Raw genomic sequence first — 23,418 nt, 5'->3', positions numbered from 1 at the left:
CTGCCATGATTGTGTGTTGGTGGGTTATTGCGTTGTGTGTGTGTGTGTGTGTCTGACACTGTGTGTGTGTGTGTGCCTACTATTTAAAAATGTTCATGTGTTAGGCGGTGTGTCAGGGTCCTCCCCCTCGTCAATTACAAGAGGTGCAGGAGAGCTGGGGATATCTTCCAAATTCTCCATTTCCTCTCCCGTTCTCCCCCTTTCCCTTCTCACCTCAGAGCCTTCCCCCTGGTCATCTGAGGTAGAGGACAGAGCAAGAGTTCTTTTCCTGTTTGTTTTGTTTGGAGAGCTAGGCTCCGATCTAACGTGTCCAGTAGTTTTCATTTTTTTGTGTGTGTGTTAGACCCTGTGCTACTTTCGCCTTTTTTTTTTGGGGGGGGGGAGGGTACCCTTCCCAATGTCCATACGTTTTTCCGGTGTTGTACCTTTTTTTTTTGCTTTTCACTGGTTCGAACCCGTCTTCATCTACCTCAGGGGGTATAGCCTTGGTCTGCCCCTTTTCACTATCTTTTTTTAAGACTGACGCATATGTGTTCTTTTTACCTTCCAAGGCCCTCTCAACGTCCTTTTTGGGACCCCTAGGGGTAGCCCTGTTGGGACATTGGTTTGACCAATGGTCTTCCTTCTGGCAGAACCAACATTGCTGCCTTCTCCCCGGTGTAGTGATTAAGACCTTGTAAGTCCTGGGGTCTTCCTCATACTTCAGTTGTATGTAGTGGGGTAGCTCGGTACCCTTGCAGGGTTTAATCCAAGCCGCCCACTTGTCACTAACCCCTAGCCTAAAAGCTTCTATTTTGGAGCCTTCTGCAGCGAATGTACTGAAAATCTCCTCAATTTTTTTCTTTGAAATGGTGGGTGACACCCAGTGAAGCGTCACTTTTATTTTCTCTTCCTCCAGGGTGGTAACTTCCACCCTGAAGGTGTATTCGCTTCCGAAGACCTTTCCTATGATACTGTTCCTCACCACCGGTGAGGAAACACCCAGGAACCATAGGAAAAGGTTTCTCAAACCGGTACAGGGAACCCACCTCCTCCGGCCCGAACCTCAAGGCGGCGACGATGGACGCCATCGAAGCTCAAACTGCTCCCTGTCCGGACAGTTTTATTAGTAGAGTACCTGGTTGGTGGACCAAGCCACCCTCCAGAACCTGTTTTTCTATTAGGAATGTCTTTATAGACATAGTAGAAAGAAAAAAAAAGGAAATGACAAAAAACAAAAAAAAAAACAAAAAAAAACAATCAAAGAACTCCTTAAGAAGTAAATTTTAGGCACAACACTCCTAACACTTCAAAAGAAAACACAAGATAGTGTAAAAACCGTAAATCCAAATGAATCGAAACTCCAAAGAAAACACACACAAAAAAAAAACAAAGAAAAAAATACTTCCAATAGATATAGATTAAACAGTGGAAACAGAGGCCTATAATGCTGCCTCGACCTGGGAGACCTTGCTGATCATGGTACCTCCTGTGCCAGGTAAGTAGCCGCCTATAGTGCCTCCGATTGGTGGGGGCCTCGCAAGGACTCAAAACAATGCCCAACGTTATTGTTTCAAATAGGGTTTAAAATAAATTGCGTACTTTTCTTTTTTTAAAACATTTTTCTATTTACCAAATTTACTTTGCCTAGAGCCTTCAATTATCTACGACCGGCCCTGATATAATGTTTTTTTATTTTTTATGGAGTGTATGTTATGTTCTGTATGCAGGCCTATTTGCATGTTGTTGTTTTTTTTAGGATACCTCAGCTTTTTAGCTTTTGACTTCAGTTGTCGAGCTGTTTACATCCTAGGAATCCTTGGGCCTTTGCCTCTTTTCTTTGCCTCTTTTTGGGGCATTGCCTCTTTTTTGGGCTATTGGCCTCTTTATTGGGCTTTTTTTTTTTTAATAACAAAAAGATGCATATTTTATTAGTAATCGTACAAATTAAGTATTTACATTTTAAAGTACAATGATTGCAAAACATAGAATTGCATATAGTTACATTTAGGTTGTCCTAATATTTTAACGATTTAAATTGCTTTGTATATGGTGTTAATTTTTTCCAATAGCATATAATGAATATTTTTGAAATTTAATGTTCTTAAAATATATGTGGTGAGAATGTCAACAATAGATAATTAAATAGAAACAATCAAAGAGTGAAAGTAGAAACTTAAATGATATTAAAACATTTTAAACATCGTAGTCACATTTTTTTCCACTTTGTCTACATTGCTTATGGTTGTTTCCTTTGTGCTTTGCTACATTACCCCAGTTCTTTATATTAACTTCTATCAAACGTGCATACACATCTATGTGTGTACACACTTATGCGAACATAGGCATTTAAACATTTTTATTGTTTCTTTTGTTGTCTCCCTTTTAATGACAATTTTTGATTTCCTCCCTTGAGATTTGGAAAACTACTTCCTCATCAAGGTGGAAATCCTGTCTGCTAGAGTCAGTATATCGGGAGTTTCTGTTCAGAAACAATTTCTCTCTGGCTTTTTTTTGGTCACAGGGACCAATTAGAGTCGTACCGAAAGTTATTTTATATGTATCTATATATCTATATATATATGTATATATATATACTTTTTTTTCCTGAATATTTTCCCCCTTTTTTCCCCTCTTTTTTTTAAATTTTTCCTCTTCCCCTCTTTAATATATAATTTTCCTGTAGACTGCACAAGCATGCGGAATATTGACAATGGTGGTGGAGAATTTTTTTTTTAACAATAGTAAAAATTTTGACATATGTAAAAAAACAAAAAAACAAACTTTTAAATATATAAAAAATGAAACTAATTATATTTTTTAATTTTTACTTATAGCATAGCGAATGTTTTTTAAAAGAATAATTTCCCTTTTTTTAAAAAATCAAACAAAAGTTATTATGTTATCAATTTAGCATATAAAAAAATAATTTAAAAAAAAATCAACAACCAAGTTTTTCTAAGGAGGAAAACCTCCACATTGACATCCATATATTTCTATAATAAAAGAATAATTTCCCTTTTATTAAAAAATCAAACAAAAGTTATTATGTTATCAATTTAATAAAATAGTTTGTTCATTCCTTTAAATAAACTCGTGTTTTTCTTTAAAAATAATTAATTAAGTAAAATTTCAGCTTGATACAAAAATGGGAAGTTGGATAAATAAAGTATTCAAATTTGTATTAGGCATACGTTGAGCTGATAATACAAAAAAATTTTATATGCTTGAATGAAATGTGTGTTCATTTTTCACTTTTTTGACGACGTTTTGACACGACAGATGTCACAGTTTCCTGTTTATGTGCATATCTGGGTCAAACTAATAAAGCTTAATTTATGGGTAAAAATGACAATTTGGGATTCTTTTTTTTGTTTTTATGATGTGTTGGCTAAGACGGGATTAACGTTTTCTATTTATATAAATAAGGCATTAAAAGTAATTTTGGTTTTCAATAGAAATGTGCAAAAATTAAAATGTTACAATATTATTCAAAAAGAGAAATATTAATATTTTTTGTGTAAATTTTTTAAAATATAGAAATATATGAACGTATTATTATTTTTACACCACTTTGACATTTTATTTTGAGAAAAGGTTTTTTTGTTCAAAAATATTCAAAATTTTGTTATATAAACATCTACAGAGTTCTCTTTGTCACTGTACTACGGAAATTAAAAACGGAAAGGTCAACTACTGAAAGAAAGATAATTCTTGGAAAAGATGTCATCTATTTTAAATTTGTATAGATTTTACTAAAATTTAAATCGCAAAGGTCAACTCGAGTATTTTGTATTATACACTATATTTTCTTTTTTAAATACTGTTTTAAGCCACTGAAAATGTTTCATTTAATATGGTAATTTGTAGTTTGAAACAATATTTGTAAAAAAGTGTTTATTGTATTTGTAGATTTACATCTTTCAAAGCTATTGAAAATTATGTTTAATTAACAAAAATATTCTACATTTACATAATCTGTTTGGTGGTTTTCTAGAGCATCAGCCTATGGAACCTAAAATAGCAGGTTCGAATCCCAGTAAGAGCATTTTTTTTTATCATTTGTAAAAAACAAACAAAATTTATAACCAAAAAAATTGACGATACTTTAAATATTTTTTTTTATATATGTATAAATTAATATCTACATATGTGCTACTAGGAGCCCTTGGCTCCCATAGCCTTTGATCATCCAAGATCATCTGCAAGGCAGCAGGTGTTTATTTTTGGAGATTTCTCTCCTAGATGAACTGCTATCCCTAGCTAACGAGTTTCATCTACCCGGGTTTAGAGTTAGAGCGCCCTATACTCGTATTTTGCAATCATTTCCCTGGATTTCTGAGATGTTTTTAGTAAATATTCTAACCACTGGAATACTTCACCTCATCCTCCATAACTGCAAACTAGTTGGTCCACAACTGTTTATTTGCTATTCACAGCTAATTCTTATATCTAAAGCACTTTTCCCTATCCGCTACCTGAGCACGCGCTTGGAAGAAGGTGGTAGCTCCCCCTAGAAAAAAGATACAAATCCCTCAACATGAGATGGCTTTCAGATGATGCACTTACTTTAATTACTTCATAATAAAGAAAAATTCAATTTTATGTTTCAAATACAAGAAAAATGGTTTTAGAGCCTTTGCAAAGCTAAACATGCACGAAATGCTAATAGTTTTAACTAAAATCTTCTTTACATGATACATTTTTTAATTTTTACTTATAGCATAGCGAATTTTTACACATTTTGTGGTTGAAACATGGCTTTATCTGATTGTTTTAATAGGAGAAAGTAAATAGCTTTATATTACCGCTGGAACATTTTTTATACACCAAGCACTTTGGCGTATTATATCATTTGTGGAATATACAACATTTGTTTAGTGGTCTTCAAGTTTCTACATATAAATTCAACATTATTTAGCTTTCCCGTTTCAATAACGCAGTTGCTTTTCGACACGGTATTATTGACGTTGTTTCCAGCAAAAAAAAAACCCAAAATACAAAAATGATGCAAAATGTCAAAAGAAAACGACGAAAATGACATAAATTATCTTAACACAGCAAGGTAATTTTCTAATGACAAGCATATAATAAAATAATTTTAAAAAAAATCAACAACCAAGTTTTTCTAAGGGGGAAAACCTCCACATTGACATCCATATATTTCTATAATAAAAGAATAATTTCCCTTTTATTAAAAAATCAAACAAAAGTTATTATGTTATCAATTTAATAAAATAGTTTGTTCATTCCTTTAAATAAACTCGTGTTTTTCTTTTAAAATAATTAATTAAGTAAAATTTCAGCTTGATACAAAAATGGGAAGTTGGATAAATAAAGTATTCAAATTTGTATTAGGCGTACGTTGAGCTGATAATACAAAAAAATTTTATATGCTTGAATGAAATGTGTGTTCATTTTTCACTTTTTGACGACGTTTTGACACGACAGATGTCACAGTTTCCTGTTTATGTGCATATCTGGGTCAAACTAATAAAGCTTAATTTATGGGTAAAAATGACAATTTGGGATTCTTTTTTTTGTTTTTATGATGTGTTGGCTAAGACGGGATTAACGTTTTCTATTTATATAAATAAGGCATTAAAAGTAATTTTGGTTTTCCATAGAAATGTGCAAAAATTAAAATGTTAAAATTTTATTCAAAAAGAGAAATATTAATATTTTTTGTGTGTAAATTTTTTAAAATATAGAAATATATGAACGTATTATTATTTTTACACCACTTTGACATTTTATTTTGAGAAAAGTTTTTTTTGTTCAAAAATATTCAAAATTTTGTTATATAAACATCTACAGAGTTCTCTTTGTCATTGTACTACGGAAATTAAAAACAGAAAGGTCAACTACTGAAAGAAAGATAATTCTTGGAAAAGATGTCATCTATTTTTAATTTGTATAGATTTTACTAAAATTTAAATCGCAAAGGTCAACTCGAGTATTTTGTATTATACACTATATTTTCTTTTTTAAATACTGTTTTAAGCCACAGAAAATGTTTCATTTAATATGGTAATTTGTAGTTTGAAACAATATTTGTAAAAAAGTGTTTATTGTATTTGTAGATTTACATCTTTCAAAGCTATTGAAAATTATGTTTAATCAACAAAAATATTCTATATTTACATAAGCTGTTTGGTGGTTTTCTAGAGCATCAGCCTATAGAACCTAAAATAGCAGGTTCGAATCCCAGTAAGAGCATTTATTTTTTTTTATCATTTTTAAAAAACAAACAAGATTTATAACCAAAAAAATTGACGATACTTTAAATATTTTTTTTTATATATGTATAAATTAATATCTACATATGTGCTACTAGGAGCCCTTGGCTCCCATAGCCTTTGATCATCCAAGATCATCTGCAAGGCAGCAGGTGTTTATTTTTGGAGATTTCTCTCCTAGATGAACTGCTATCCCTAGCTAACGAGTTTCATCTACCCGGGTTTAGAGTTAGAGCGCCCTATACTCGTATTTTGCAATCATTTCCCTGGATTTCTGAGATGTTTTTAGTAAATATTCTAACCACTGGAATACTTCACCTCATCCTCCATAACTGCAAACTAGTTGGTCCATAACTGTTTATTTGCTATTCACAGCTAATTCTTATATCTAAAACACTTTTCCCTATCCGCTACCTGAGCACGCGCTTGGAAGAAGGTGGTAGCTCCCCCTAGAAAAAAGATACAAATCCCTCAACATGAGATGGCTTTCAGATGATGCACTTACTTTAATTACTTCATAATAAAGAAAAATTCAATTTTATGTTTCAAATACAAGAAAAATGATTTTAGAGCCTTTGCAAAGCTAAACGTGCACGAAATGCTAATAGTTTTAACTAAAATCTTCTTTACATGATACATTTTTTAATTTTTACTTATAGCATAGCGAATTTTTACACATTTTGTGGTTGAAACATGGCTTTATCTGATTGTTTTAATAGGAGAAAGTAGATAGCTTTACATTATCGCCGGTATATCCTATATACACCAAGCACTTTGGCGTATTATATCATTTGTGGAATATACAACATTTTAATGGTCTTCAAGTTTCTACATATAAATTCAACATTATTTAGCTTTCCCGTTTCAATAACGCAGTTGCTTTTCGACACGGTATTATTGACGTAGTTTCCAGCAAAAAAAAAACCCAAAATACAAAAATGATGCAAAATGTCAAAAGAAAACGACGAAAATGACATAAATTATCTTAACACAGCAAGGTAATTTTCTAATGACAAGCATATAATAAAATAATTTAAAAAAAAATCAACAACCAAGTTTTTCTAAGGGGGAAAACCTCCACATTGACATCCATATATTTCTATAATAAAAGAATAATTTCCCTTTTATTAAAAAATCAAACAAAAGTTATTATGTTATCAATTTAATAAAATAGTTTGTTCATTCCTTTAAATAAACTCGTGTTTTTCTTTAAAAATAATTAATTAAGTAAAATTTCAGCTTGATACAAAAATGGGAAGTTGGATAAATAAAGTATTCAAATTTGTATTAGGCGTACGTTGAGCTGATAATACAAAAAATTTTTATATGCTTGAATGAAATGTGTGTTCATTTTTCACTTTTTGACGACGTTTTGACACGACAGATGTCACAGTTTCCTGTTTATGTGCATATCTGGGTCAAACTAATAAAGCTTAATTTATGGGTAAAAATGACAATTTTTTTTTTTTTTAAAGGATACCTCAGCTTTTTAGCTTTTGACTTCAGTTATCGAGCTGTTTACATCCTAGGAATCCTTGGGCCTTTGCCTTTTTTCTTTGCCTCTTTTTTGTGCATTGCCTCTTTTTTGGGCTATTGGCCTCTTTATTGGGCTTTTTTTTTTTTTTTTTTTTTAATAACAAAAGATGCATATTTTTTTTAGTAAGCGTACAAATTAAGTATTTTCATTTTAAAGTACAATGATTGCAAAACATAGAATTGAATATAGTATATAGTTACATTTAGGTTGTCATAATATTTTAACGATTTAAATTGTTTTGTGTATGGCGTTAATTTTTTTCCAATAGCATATAATGAATATTTTTGAAATTTAATGTTCTTAAAATATATGTGGTGAGAATGTCAACAATAGATAGTTAAATAGAAACAATCAAAGAGTGAAAGAGAAACTTAAATTGATATTAAAACATTTTAAACAGCGTAGTCACATTTTTTTCCACTTTGTCTACATTGCTTATGGTTATTTCGTTTGTGCTTTGCTACATTACCCCAGTTCTTTATATTAACTTCTATCAAACGTGCATACACATCTATGTGTGTACACACTTATGCGAACATAAGCATTTAATCATTTATATTGTTTCTTTTGTTGTCTCCCTTTTAATGACAATTTTTGATTTCCTCCCTTGAGATTTGGAAAACTACTTCCTCATCAAGGTGGAAATCCTGTCTGCTAGAGTCAGTATATCGGGAGTTTCTGTTCAGAAACAATTTCTCTCTGGCTTTTTTTTGGTCACAGGGACCAATTAGAGTCGTACCGAAAGTTATTTTATATGTATCTATATATCTATATATATATGTATATATATATACTTTTTTTTCCTGAATATTTTCCCCCTTTTTTCCCCTCTTGCTAGAGTCAGTATATCGGGAGTTTCTGTTCAGAAACAATTTCTCTGTGGCATTTTTTTTTTTTTGGTCACAGGGACCAATTAGAGTCGTATTAAAAGTTATTTTATATGTATCTATATATCTATATATATATGTATCTATATATCTATGTGTATATATATGTATATATATATACTTTTTTTTTTCTTGAATATTTTCCCCCTTTTTTTCCCCCCTTTTTTAATTTTTCCTCTTCCCCTCTTTAATATATTATTTCTCTGTAGACTGCACAAGCATGCGCAATATTGACAATGGTGGTGGAGAATTTTTTTTTAACAATAGTAAAAACTTTGACATATGTAAAAAAAAAATGAAACTAAATACTAATTTAGTAACAATTTGATGTAGAAGCTTGTTGAGATATGAGGTTATGTTGATGCTCAATATTAGTAAAAACAGAAGAAGAATAACATCTGTACAGACTGTAATCGACTGCAAGGTAAACGTCTGCAAGGTAGTAAGAAATAATATATTTGTATGTAGACTGCACAGGTATGCACAATACGGATAGTGGTGGTATTTTTTCAATACTTGTAAAGAAGTCACTATGGACATAATTGTTAAAAAGTACAAATTTATACAAAGAATTGTTTGCTTAGATATCATGTGGTCATGCCTGATTCTCAATACAGGAACAACAAGAAAAACAGTGTTTACATAAAACGTAAAGGTCTGCCCTTGTTCTTGATTTCTTTCCCTTTTCTTGGGTTTTCACGTGTTCGCTCCTGGTTCCTTATTGTGTTTCCGTTCCTTGACTTGCCGGCCTAATGTTCCATTTCGATATGATTCTCTGTTTTAGTCGGATGAGATCTCTCGTTTTCTCCTGCCTAACTCTCTCGTCTTTGTAGATCAAAACTTTGGTTTAAGTGTCTACACTACTCTACAGTCACAAGGTCAAGGCGTGGCCTTCGTGATTGTATACTGTCTTGAATTGTCTTAACCTTTGTCAATTTCAAGGGGCGATCACTGTTTTTTTTTTTTTGGAGTACTAGCTTTTCTAATTATATGGTTACAGGGTCTTTAAATATATAAAAAAGATAATTTGGGATATATATCTATACACACGCATACACACTCGCATACACATATTTATATACATATTCCCTTTTCTTTAAGTTAATGGACAATCTTGGTATTTTTATTTAGCGCTATATTGTTTCACTTTGCGTTCAATAATTTTCTTAAAAATGTGATCTAATAATACTGCAATAAGTAGTTTATTATGGTAAACAATTTGTAGGTAGGTATTCCAAATAAGGTTTCTATATTCTGATAAAATAATTACATTGATGTCTCTTAGTTTTTTATTTATGGCTTTAGGTACTTTATTAAAGAAAATAGCAGTATTTACATTTGCACAGGTTTGACTGTTTGCGTCAATAATATCTTCTAAAGTTTTTTTTGCTTCCTCAACCAGCTCACATTCACTAAATAAGTGTTTCTCTGGGTTTTGGTTTTCTTTTTTACAAATTACACAGGTATATTTGAACCCTGTTGTAGTTGAGAGTCTTCCTTTTATTGGGGTCATCCCGAAGAGTAATCTGTAGGCCACTTCTCGTGCTTTGGGTGTTATGTATTTATTGTGTAAATGCGTGAATGTGTCTGTCCAGTTGGTTGGTTTAACCCCTAACTCCCTGACCCACTTTATTCTAACTTCTAGGTTTTCTTTCAACTTGTCTCTGAGTATAGTGTATATTGTTTTTGAGTCGTGGTGCGTTATGTTTTCATTGCTGGGTAGGTGTCTTGTGAGTGATCTGTAGAAAGGATGTTTATGGTTACCAAAATGATGGGGTGTGTTGTTTTGAATGGGGAGGAGTTTGTTTAGTCTAAGTCCAAAATAATATAATACTAAGGGGAAGTTATTGGGAGACCTTACTACTTTCCCTACAAATTTTATTCTAAGCGTTTTGATTTTTGTGTGAATGTCTTGTAAGCCTATCCCTCCTTCTTTTTTGTCTTGTATGAGTGTTGTATGTTTTATATTCCTTATTGTGTTTTTGAAAATAAAATGTCTGATAGTGGTATTGATGTTATTTATGAAATTAGGAGGAGGTTCTACTATATTTGCTAAGTAGATTATCTTCGGGATGACCAAGTTGTTTATTAATATAGCTCTCCCAAATATGGTAGTCGCCATATATTGAAACATTCTAATCACGTTCTTTGTGTGGGCCAGAATCTCCGCCCACTGTTCATGGCAATAGTGTGCTGGGTTGCTAGTCCACACGATGCCACATACTTTTATTTCTTTCTGTTTTTTAAGGTTAAGGGGGATGTTGGGGGGATTTCCCACCTACCCAGTCCCATAATTGAGGATTTATTAATGTTTATTTTGGACCCGCTCGCCCTCCCAAATAATGTAAATTTCTCTATAATTTTAGCTATGTCTTTTTCTGAGGTGGGGAAAAGTGTGGTATCGTCGGCATAAGCTTTAATTTTGACTACGGGGGTTGGACCGGGGATTTTTATTCCTAAAATTTCTTTGTCTAACCTAAGATTCTCTAACAGGGGTTCTAGGAAAAGGGTGTATAAAAGGGGGGATAGGGGACAACCTTGCCTAACAGATCTTTTAATAAAAATCTTGTTGCTAAGTGTTTGATTTATTATAAGTTGACTTGTGGCATCGGTGTAGACTAGCCTTATGTATGTTATCAAAGTCTTGTCTATGTCTGTCTTGTCTAGTATTTTGAATAAGTAGTCATGGTCAATTCAGTCGAAAGCTTTTTCTTGATCAATGGACATAAGGGCTGACAATTTGGGAATCTTTTTTTGTTTTTCTGAGATGTTGGATTAACCGGGATTAACGTTTTCTATTTATATAAATAAGGCATTAAAAGTAATTTTGGTTTTCCATAGAAATGTGCAAAAATTAAAATGTTAAAATTTTATTTAAAAAGAGAAATATTAATATTTTTTGTGTGTAATTTTTTTAAAATATAGAAACATATAAACGTATTATTATTTTTACACCACTTTGACATTTTATTTTGAGAAAAGTTTTTTTTGTTCAAAAATATTCAAAATTTTGTTATATAAACATCTACAGAGTTCTCTTTGTCATTGTACTACGGAAATTAAAAACGGAAAGGTCAACTACTGAAAGAAAGATAATTCTTGGAAAAGATGTCATCTATTTTTAATTTGTATAGATTTTACTAAAATTTAAATCGCAAAGGTCAACTCGAGTATTTTGTATTATACACTATATTTTCTTTTTTAAATACTGTTTTAAGCCACAGAAAATGTTTCATTTAATATAGTAATTTGTAGTTTGAAACAATATTTGTAAAAAAGTGTTTATTGTATTTGTAGATTTACATCTTTCAAAGCTATTTAAAAATATGTTTAATTAACAAAAATATTCTAAATTTACATAAGCTATTTGGTGGTTTTCTAGAGCATCAGCCTATAGAACCTAAAATAGCAGGTTCGAATCCCAGTAAGAGCATTTATTTTTTTTTTATCATTTGTAAAAAACAAACAAACTTTATAACCAAAAAAATTGACGATACTTTAAATATTTTTTTTTATATATGTATAAATTAATATCTACATATGTGCTACTAGGAGCCCTTGGCTCCCATAGCCTTTGATCATCCAAGATCATCTGCAAGGCAGCAGGTGTTTATTTTTGGAGATTTCTCTCCTAGATGAACTGCTATCCCTAGCTAACGAGTTTCATCTACCCGGGTTTAGAGTTAGAGCGCCATATACTCGTATTTTGCAATCATTTCCCTGCATTTCTGAGATGTTTTTAGTAAATATTCTAACCACTGGAATACTTCACCTCATCCTCCATAACTGCAAACTAGTTGGTCCACAACTGTTTATTTGCTATTCACAGCTAATTCTTATATCTAAAGCACTTTTCCCTATCCGCTACCTGAGCACGCGCTTGGAAGAAGGTGGAAGCTCCCCCTAGAAAAAAGATACAAATCCCTCAACATGAGATGGCTTTCAGATGATGCACTTACTTTAATTACTTCATAATAAAGAAAAATTCAATTTTATGTTTCAAATACAAGAAAAATGGTTTTAGAGCCTTTGCAAAGCTAAACATGCACGAAATGCTAATAGTTTTAACTAAAATCTTCTTTACATGATACATTTTTTAATTTTTACTTATAGCATAGCGAACTTTTACACATTTTGTGGTTGAAACATGGCTTTATCTGATTGTTTTAATAGGAGAAAGTAGATAGCTTTACATTACCGCCGGAACATTTTTTATACACCAAGCACTTTGGCGTATTATATCATTTGTGGAATATACAACATTTGTTTAATGGTCTTCAAGTTTCTACATATAAATTCAACATTATTTAGCTTTCCCGTTTCAATAACGCAGTTGCTTTTCGACACGGTATTATTGACGTTGTTTCCAGCAAAAAAAAAAACCCAAAATACAAAAATGATGCAAAATGTCAAAAGAAAACGACGAAAATGACATAAATTATCTTAACACAGCAAGGTAATTTTCTATGACAAGCATATAAAAAAATAATTTAAAAAAAAATCAACAACCAAGTTTTTCTAAGGGGGAAAACCTCCACATTGACATCCATATATTTCTATAATAAAAGAATAATTTCCCTTTTATTAAAAAATCAAACAAAAGTTATTATGTTATCAATTTAATAAAATAGTTTGTTCATTCCTTTAAATAAACTCGTGTTTTTCTTTAAAAATAATTAATTATGTAAAATTTCAGCTTGATACAAAAATGGGAAGTTGGATAAATAAAGTATTCAAATTTGTATTAGGCGTACGTTGAGCTGATAATACAAAAAAATTTTATATGCTTGAATGAAATGTGTGTTCATTTTTCACTTTTTGACGACGTTTTGACACGACAGATGTCACAGTTTCCTGTTTATGTGCATATCTGGGTCAAACTAATAAAGCTTAATTTATGGGTAAAAATGACAATTTGGGATTCTTTTATTTGTTTTTATGATATGTTGGCTAAGACGGGATTAACGTTTTCTATTTATATAAATAAGGCATTAAAAGTAATTTTGGTTTTCCATAGAAATGTGCAAAAATTAAAATGTTAAAATTTTATTCAAAAAGAGAAATATCAATATTTTTTGTGTGTAAATTTTTTAAAATATAGAAATATATGAACGTATTATTATTTTTACACCACTTTGACATTTTATTTTGAGAAAAGTTTTTTTTGTTCAAAAATATTCAAATTTTTGTTATATAAACATCTACAGAGTTCTCTTTGTCATTGTACTACGGAAATTAAAAACGGAAAGGTCAACTACTGAAAGAAAGATAATTCTTGGAAAAGATGTCATCTATTTTTAATTTGTATAGATTTCACTAAAATTTAAATCGCAAAGGTCAACTCGAGTATTTTGTATTATACACTATATTTTCTTTTTTAAATACTGTTTTAAGCCACAGAAAATGTTTCATTTAATATGGTAATTTGTAGTTTGAAACAATATTTGTAAAAAAGTGTTTATTGTATTTGTAGATTTACATCTTTCAAAGCTATTGAAAATTATGTTTAATTAACAAAAATATTCTATATTTACATAAGCTGTTTGGTGGTTTTCTAGAGCATCAGCCTATAGAACCTAAAATAGCAGGTTCGAATCCCAGTAAGAGCATTTTTTTTTTTTTATCATTTGTAAAAAACAAACAAACTTTATAACCAAAAAAATTGACGATACTTTAAATATTTTTTTTTATATATGTATAAATTAATATCTACATATGTGCTACTAGGAGCCCTTGGCTCCCATAGCCTTTGATCATCCAAGATCATCTGCAAGGCAGCAGGTGTTTATTTTTGGAGATTTCTCTCCTAGATGAACTGCTATCCCTAGCTAACGAGTTTCATCTACCCGGGTTTAGAGTTAGAGCGCCATATACTCGTATTTTGCAATCATTTCCCTGCATTTCTGAGATGTTTTTAGTAAATATTCTAACCACTGGAATACTTCACCTCATCCTCCATAACTGCAAACTAGTTGGTCCACAACTGTTTATTTGCTATTCACAGCTAATTCTTATATCTAAAGCACTTTTCCCTATCCGCTACCTGAGCACGCGCTTGGAAGAAGGTGGTAGCTCCCCCTAGAAAAAAGATACAAATCCCTCAACATGAGATGGCTTTCAGATGATGCACTTACTTTAATTACTTCATAATAAAGAAAAATTCAATTTTATGTTTCAAATACAAGAAAAATGGTTTTAGAGCCTTTGCAAAGCTAAACATGCACGAAATGCTAATAGTTTTAACTAAAATCTTCTTTACATGATACATTTTTTAATTTTTACTTATAGCATAGCGAATTTTTACACATTTTGTGGTTGAAACATGGCTTTATCTGATTGTTTTAATAGGAGAAAGTAGATAGCTTTACATTACCGCCGGAACATTTTTTATACACCAAGCACTTTGGCGTATTATATCATTTGTGGAATATACAACATTTGTTTAATGGTCTTCAAGTTTCTACATATAAATTCAACATTATTTAGCTTTCCCGTTTCAATAACGCAGTTGCTTTTCGACACGGTATTATTGACGTTGTTTCCTGCAAAAAAAAAAAACCCAAAATACAAAAATGATGCAAAATGTCAAAAGAAAACGACGAAAGTGACATAAATTATCTTAACACAGCAAGGTAATTTTCTAATGACAAGCATAATAGAAAAATAATATAAAAAAAAATCAACAACCAAGTTTATGTAAGGGGGAAAACCTCCACATTGACATCTATATATTTCTATAATAAAAGAATAATTTCCCTTTTATTAAAAAATCAAACAAAAGTTATTATGTTATCAATTTAATAAAATAGTTTGTTCATTCCTTTAAATAAACTCGTGTTTTTCTTTAAAAATAATTAATTAAGTAAAATTTCAGCTTGATACAAAAATGGGAAGTTGGATAAATAAAGTATTCAAATTTGTATTAGGCGTACGTTGAGCTGATAATACAAAAAAATTTTATATGCTTGAATGAAATGTGTGTTCATTTTTCACTTTTTGACGACGTTTTGACACGACAGATGTCACAGTTTCCTGTTTATGTGCATATCTGGGTCAAACTAATAAAGCTTAATTTATGGGTAAAAATGACAATTTGGGATTTTTTTTTATTTTTTATTATGTTGTGATGGCTAACACGAGATTAACGTTTTCTATTTATATAAATAAGGCATTAAAAGTAATTTTGGTTTTCCATAGAAATGTGCAAAAATTAAAATGTTAAAATTTTATTCAAAAAGAGAAATATTAATATTTTTTGTGTGTAAATTTTTTAAAATATAGAAATATATGAACGTATTATTATTTTTACACCACTTTGACATTTTATTTTGAGAAAAGGTTTTTTTGTTCAAAAATATTCAAAATTTTGTTATATAAACATCTACAGAGTTCTCTTTGTCATTGTACTACGGAAATTAAAAACGGAAAGGTCAACTACTGAAAGAAAGATAATTCTTGGAAAAGATGTCATCTATTTTTAATTTGTATAGATTTTACTAAAATTTAAATCGCAAAGGTCAACTCGAGTATTTTGTATTATACACTATATTTTCTTTTTTAAATACTGTTTTAAGCCACAGAAAATGTTTCATTTAACTCTTTCAGCCTGTTTTGCCAGTATACTGGCAAAACAGCTATACCTCATAGCCTGGTTTGCCAGTATACTGGCTTTTGGGGGGTGGCTTCTAAAATTAGTCCGTTTCTTGTAGTTAGAGTTTTTAAAGTTATTTCTAAAAACAAAAATAGTAAAAAGAAACGAAACCTTCCTTTTTTAAGCGTCTTTATGCAATAACCTGGATTGTTTTTTTGTTTTAATATTATTTTAATTAGTGTGTTGCTTAGCAAACAAAAACAAACATGGATGCTATGCCTGGATGCAGTAGTGTTAGTGGTAGGCCTAAAAGATTGACGGTAGCACAAGCTACTCAATTGTTTTTAGCTTTAGAAAGTTCTAGTGATAGTGATAGTGAAGATGATTCCACATATTTGCCAGAAAATCATGGTGTAGATGATAACATTGTGAAGAAGAAAAGAGCTAGACATGATGATACTGTGGTTGACTCAGATTCTGACAGTGATAGTGGCAGTGAAGCTAACAATGATGGGACTGGTATTATTGCTACAATTCCAGAACCAGATGATTTTAGACCTAGAACTAGTGGTAATAATGATGGGTGGCAATGGGAGAGGGTTGCTGACAATTGTCCTGTCAGTACTGCCAATACATTTAGAATGTCCCAGCCTTCTAAAAGTGGAGTCAATTCTGAGTTAGATTTGACAAGAGATTCTACACCATTTGATGTTTTTACCAGGCTAGTAGATGGTTGTATCATGACCTTTTTAGTTGATAGCATTAATGATTATGCTAAAATTGTGATTCAAAAACACAATCCTCCTACTGTCAGGTCCACTTTTAATAATTGGACAGACACAAATGTTGCAGAAATGTACAAGTTTCTCGCAGTTTTTATTTCGATAGGTCTACAAAACAAAAAGTCTGTCAGGGACTTTTGGTCTAATAAAGACATATATTATCAGCCATGGTTTAATACCATGTTTACAAGAGCTAGATTTGAACTCTTGTTCTTTAGCATGATGCATGTAGGTGAAGCGGTCTCGGTCGGTAAGGATAAAGTTGAACCCTTCGTAAAGATGATGTGTTCAAATTTTCAAAAGGCATTTTATCCTTTTGAGGAGGTTGCTATTGATGAGATGGTGATAGGATTTAAAGGCAGGTTTGGACCATTACAGTACAACCCTAGTAAGCCTGAAAAGCACCACATAAAAAATTATGGCCTGTGTGATAGCAGTACAGGTTATGTAATAAATCTTATTACTTATTATGGAAGTGACACTACTTACTCAGACTCATCAAAGAGTATTACCAGCCATGCAGTCAAAATATTTGATACCCTTCTACAACCACTTCAAAGTGGGCATCATATTTTTGCTGATAGATATTATACATCAACAGATCTCTTGGAATATCTAACTCAGAAAAGATTTTATTATACTGGGACAGTCAACTTGGCTAGGAAAAATTTCCCTGCCGAGCTCAAGAAGCAAAAGCTGCGTCACAGAGAAACTCAATTTTACAAGTCTGTGGGCAGTATAGATGCTCTTTGTGTGGCATGGCAGGATAAGAAAGCTAAAAAGCCTTGCATTATGGTGTCCACAAAATCAACCAATCGCATCATTAATGTGCAACAGAAGCGCAGTGTTGTCGAGAAGCCAGAAATGGTTCACGACTACAATATGATGATGAATGGTTGCGACAGGGCAGACCAAATGCTCTCTTATTATTCTGTGCATTCTAGAAAAAGCATGAAATGGTGGAAGAAAGTCTTTTTCTGGATATTAGAAATTGCACAGATTAATGCCCTCATCATTTATAATGCCACACAGGTTACATGTGACCAGCCTTCAAAAAAGCTTTCTTTAAAAAAATTTAAAGAAACTTTAATTGATGGTTTAGTTGATGCTGCCACTGCACTGGGTGATGTTCCCAGACAGGTGAAAGTGAAGACTGTTAAAGCTGACAGCAAAATAGCACCTGGGCCTCATCTTGTTCATTATGAAGAGAATGATCGCCCTTGTGTCTATTGCAAGAGTCAATCACAACGGAAGCGGACTAGATTCTTTTGCTCGGGTTGCCCGTCGCAACCTCGGCTCTGTGTGAAACATTGTTTTCGTCTATACCATGAGGATCTGGCAAAAATATAGCTTTCGAGTAGTGGCAGTAGCATCTATGTAATGTAAATAAATGTATATATATGTGTGTGTGTGTGTGTAAAATGTAAATATTATTCCTATTTCACTGGATATTGTTTTTTGCCAAAAATGATTTCGAATTGGATTTACAACTCTACGCGTCTAAGGTAATATCTGTTTTATAATCTTCACTGCATGTTTAAGTGTTGTATATCAAATTATTCAGAAATGAATCCTCTTTCTAATTAATGAAAAGTATTTAGTCAAAATGGTCAATACAAAAAAAATAAAGAGTATATATTGATGTTATTGCAAAGAAAAAAAAATTGCGAAAAAAATTTGACTATGATCTAAGACATGAAATTACAAATTATTTACATTTAAAAGAATAAAGAAAGGGTAAAAAAGAATTCTTATGCATATCTATGTAGTTTAATATATAATTTATGGTGACTGTAATAATAAAGAAATTAAAAAAAATTATTTTATAATAGATATGGAAAAAAAAGTAGTTTAATTAAAATTAATGCAATTTAGAAAAAAAATTAAATTAAAATAAATAAGCAAGAAATTAGGAAAAAAAAACTTGATTTATGTTTATCAAAATGAATTTACTTTAAAATGAGTACAAAATATACTCTTTTCAAGCAATATTATACATATATTATGTATAACAAACCTAGACAAAAAAAAATTTTTTTACTCTTTTATTTTTTTCCATCCTATTCAACCTGCAAAATCATCTATACAAATTAAATAAACTACAAAAAGATTAAAAGAGTTGTGTTGGTGAAGATCTTTGCTTTAATTTGATATATAACTTTATTTATCTGTGATTTACCGTTTATGAGATAAAAAATATTTTTATAACCCTATTGTAAACAAAAACTGGTAGCCATTTTTGCCCGCATCCATTGCTATTTTAGCAACAGGCTGAAAGAGTTAATATGGTAATTTGTAGTTTGAAACAATATTTGTAAAAAAGTGTTTATTGTATTTGTAGATTTACATCTTTCAAAGCTATTGAAAATTATGTTTAATTAACAAAAATATTCTATATTTACATAAGCTGTTTGGTGGTTTTCTAGAGCATCAGCCTATAGAACCTAAAATAGCAGGTTCGAATCCCAGTAAGAGCATTTATTTTTTTTTTATCATTTGTAAAAAACAAACAAACTTTATAACCAAAAAAGTTGACGATACTTTAAATATTTTTTTTATATATGTATAAATTAATATCTACATATGTGCTACTAGGAGCCCTTGGCTCCCATAGCCTTTGATCATCCAAGATCATCTGCAAGGCAGCAGGTGTTTATTTTTGGAGATTTCTCTCCTAGATGAACTGCTATCCCTAGCTAACGAGTTTCATCTACCCGGGTTTAGAGTTAGAGCGCCATATACTCGTATTTTGCAATCATTTCCCTGGATTTCTGAGATGTTTTTAGTAAATATTCTAACCACTGGAATACTTCACCTCATCCTCCATAACTGCAAACTAGTTGGTCCACAACTGTTTATTTGCTATTCACAGCTAATTCTTATATCTAAAGCACTTTTCCCTATCCGCTACCTGAGCACGCGCTTGGAAGAAGGTGGTAGCTCCCCCTAGAAAAAAGATACAAATCCCTCAACATGAGATGGCTTTCAGATGATGCACTTACTTTAATTACTTCATAATAAAGAAAAATTCAATTTTATGTTTCAAATACAAGAAAAATGGTTTTAGAGCCTTTGCAAAGCTAAAAATGCACGAAATGCTAATAGTTTTAACTAAAATCTTCTTTACATGATACATTTTTTAATTTTTACTTATAGCATAGCGAATTTTTACACATTTTGTGGTTGAAACATGGCTTTATCTGATTGTTTTAATAGGAGAAAGTAGATAGCTTTACATTACCGCCGGAACATTCTTTATACACCAAGCACTTTGGCGTATTATATCATTTGTGGAATATACAACATTTGTTTCATGGTCTTCAAGTTTCTACATATAAATTCAACATTATTTAGCTTTCCCGTTTCAATAACGCAGTTGCTTTTCGACACGGTATTATTGACGTTGTTTCCAGCAAAAAAAAAAAACCAAAATACAAAAATGATGCCAAATGTCAAATGAAAACGACGAAAATGACATAAATTATCTTAACACAGCAAGGTAATTTTCTAATGACAAGCAAATAATAAAATAATTAAAAAAAAAATCAACAACTAAGTTTTTCTAAGGGGGAAAACCTCCACATTGACATCCATATATTTCTATAATAAAAGAATAATTTCCCTTTTATTAAAAAATCAAACAAAAGTTATTATGTTATCAATTTAATAAAATAGTTTGTTCATTCCTTTAAATAAACTCGTGTTTTTCTTTAAAAATAATTAATTAAGTAAAATTTCAGCTTGATACAAAAATGGGAAGTTGGATAAATAAAGTATTCAAATTTGTATTAGGCGTACGTTGAGCTGATAATACAAAAAATTTTTATATGCTTGAATGAAATGTGTGTTCATTTTTCACTTTTTGACGACGTTTTGACACGACAGATGTCACAGTTTCCTGTTTATGTGCATATCTGGGTCAAACTAATAAAGCTTAATTTATGGGTAAAAATGACAATTTGGGATTCTTTAATTTGTTTTTATGATGTGTTGGCTAAGACGGGATTAACGTTTTCTATTTATATAAATAAGGCATTAAAAGTAATTTTGGTTTTCCATAGAAATGTGCAAAAATTAAAATGTTAAAATTTTATTCAAAAAGAGAAATATTAATATTTTTTGTGTGTAAATTTTTTAAAATATAGAAATATATGAACGTATTATTATTTTTAAACCACTTTGACATTTTATTTTGAGAAAAGGTTTTTTTGTTCAAAAATATTCAAAATTTTGTTATATAAACATCTACAGAGTTCTCTTTGTCATTGTACTACGGAAATTAAAAACGGAAAGGTCAACTACTGAAAGAAAGATAATTCTTGGAAAAGATGTCATCTATTTTTAATTTGTATAGATTTTACTAAAATTTAAATCGCAAAGGTCAACTCGAGTATTTTGTATTATACACTATATTTTCTTTTTTAAATACTGTTTTAAGCCACAGAAAATGTTTCATTTAATATGGTAATTTGTAGTTTGAAACAATATTTGTAAAAAAGTGTTTATTGTATTTGTAGATTTACATCTTTCAAAGCTATTGAAAATTATGTTTAATTAACAAAAATATTCTATATTTACATAAGCTGTTTGGTGGTTTTCTAGAGCATCAGCCTATAGAACCTAAAATAGCAGGTTCGAATCCCAGTAAGAGCATTTATTTTTTTTTTATCATTTGTAAAAAACAAACAAACTTTATAACCAAAAAAGTTGACGATACTTTAAATATTTTTTTTATATATGTATAAATTAATATCTACATATGTGCTACTAGGAGCCCTTGGCTCCCATAGCCTTTGATCATCCAAGATCATCTGCAAGGCAGCAGGTGTTTATTTTTGGAGATTTCTCTCCTAGATGAACTGCTATCCCTAGCTAACGAGTTTCATCTACCCGGGTTTAGAGTTAGAGCGCCATATACTCGTATTTTGCAATCATTTCCCTGGATTTCTGAGATGTTTTTAGTAAATATTCTAACCACTGGAATACTTCACCTCATCCTCCATAACTGCAAACTAGTTGGTCCACAACTGTTTATTTGCTATTCACAGCTAATTCTTATATCTAAAGCACTTTTCCCTATCCGCTACCTGAGCACGCGCTTGGAAGAAGGTGGTAGCTCCCCCTAGAAAAAAGATACAAATCCCTCAACATGAGATGGCTTTCAGATGATGCACTTACTTTAATTACTTCATAATAAAGAAAAATTCAATTTTATGTTTCAAATACAAGAAAAATGGTTTTAGAGCCTTTGCAAAGCTAAAAATGCACGAAATGCTAATAGTTTTAACTAAAATCTTCTTTACATGATACATTTTTTAATTTTTACTTATAGCATAGCGAATTTTTACACATTTTGTGGTTGAAACATGGCTTTATCTGATTGTTTTAATAGGAGAAAGTAGATAGCTTTACATTACCGCCGGAACATTCTTTATACACCAAGCACTTTGGCGTATTATATCATTTGTGGAATATACAACATTTGTTTCATGGTCTTCAAGTTTCTACATATAAATTCAACATTATTTAGCTTTCCCGTTTCAATAACGCAGTTGCTTTTCGACACGGTATTATTGACGTTGTTTCCAGCAAAAAAACAAAACCAAAATACAAAAATGATGCCAAATGTCAAATGAAAACGACGAAAATGACATAAATTATCTTAACACAGCAAGGTAATTTTCTAATGACAAGCAAATAATAAAATAATTAAAAAAAAAATCAACAACTAAGTTTTTCTAAGGGGGAAAACCTCCACATTGACATCCATATATTTCTATAATAAAAGAATAATTTCCCTTTTATTAAAAAATCAAACAAAAGTTATTATGTTATCAATTTAATAAAATAGTTTGTTCATTCCTTTAAATAAACTCGTGTTTTTCTTTAAAAATAATTAATTAAGTAAAATTTCAGCTTGATACAAAAATGGGAAGTTGGATAAATAAAGTATTCAAATTTGTATTAGGCGTACGTTGAGCTGATAATACAAAAAATTTTTATATGCTTGAATGAAATGTGTGTTCATTTTTCACTTTTTGACGACGTTTTGACACGACAGATGTCACAGTTTCCTGTTTATGTGCATATCTGGGTCAAACTAATAAAGCTTAATTTATGGGTAAAAATGACAATTTGGGATTCTTTAATTTGTTTTTATGATGTGTTGGCTAAGACGGGATTAACGTTTTCTATTTATATAAATAAGGCATTAAAAGTAATTTTGGTTTTCCATAGAAATGTGCAAAAATTAAAATGTTAAAATTTTATTCAAAAAGAGAAATATTAATATTTTTTGTGTGTAAATTTTTTAAAATATAGAAATATATGAACGTATTATTATTTTTAAACCACTTTGACATTTTATTTTGAGAAAAGGTTTTTTTGTTCAAAAATATTCAAA

The 23,418-nt window shown here is 30.7% G+C and overlaps 1 protein-coding gene across 1 annotated transcript; it reads left to right on the top strand.

The window, feature by feature from the left end:
- The first annotated feature begins 16,499 nt into the window (after nt 1-16,499).
- Nucleotides 16,500-18,365, top strand: LOC129927160 (piggyBac transposable element-derived protein 4-like). The gene has a single exon (XM_056034406.1). The coding sequence runs from the start codon at nt 16,500-16,502 to the stop codon at nt 18,363-18,365; it is 1,866 nt and encodes a 621-aa protein (XP_055890381.1).
- The last annotated feature ends 5,053 nt before the right edge of the window (nt 18,366-23,418 follow it).

Source organism: Biomphalaria glabrata, chromosome 7, assembly GCF_947242115.1.
Source record: "Biomphalaria glabrata chromosome 7, xgBioGlab47.1, whole genome shotgun sequence".
In the NCBI taxonomy this organism is placed as follows: domain Eukaryota; kingdom Metazoa; phylum Mollusca; class Gastropoda; family Planorbidae; genus Biomphalaria; species Biomphalaria glabrata.
Note: the sequence above shows the minus strand (reverse complement) of the source record. Positions and strands in the feature narration are given on the sequence as shown.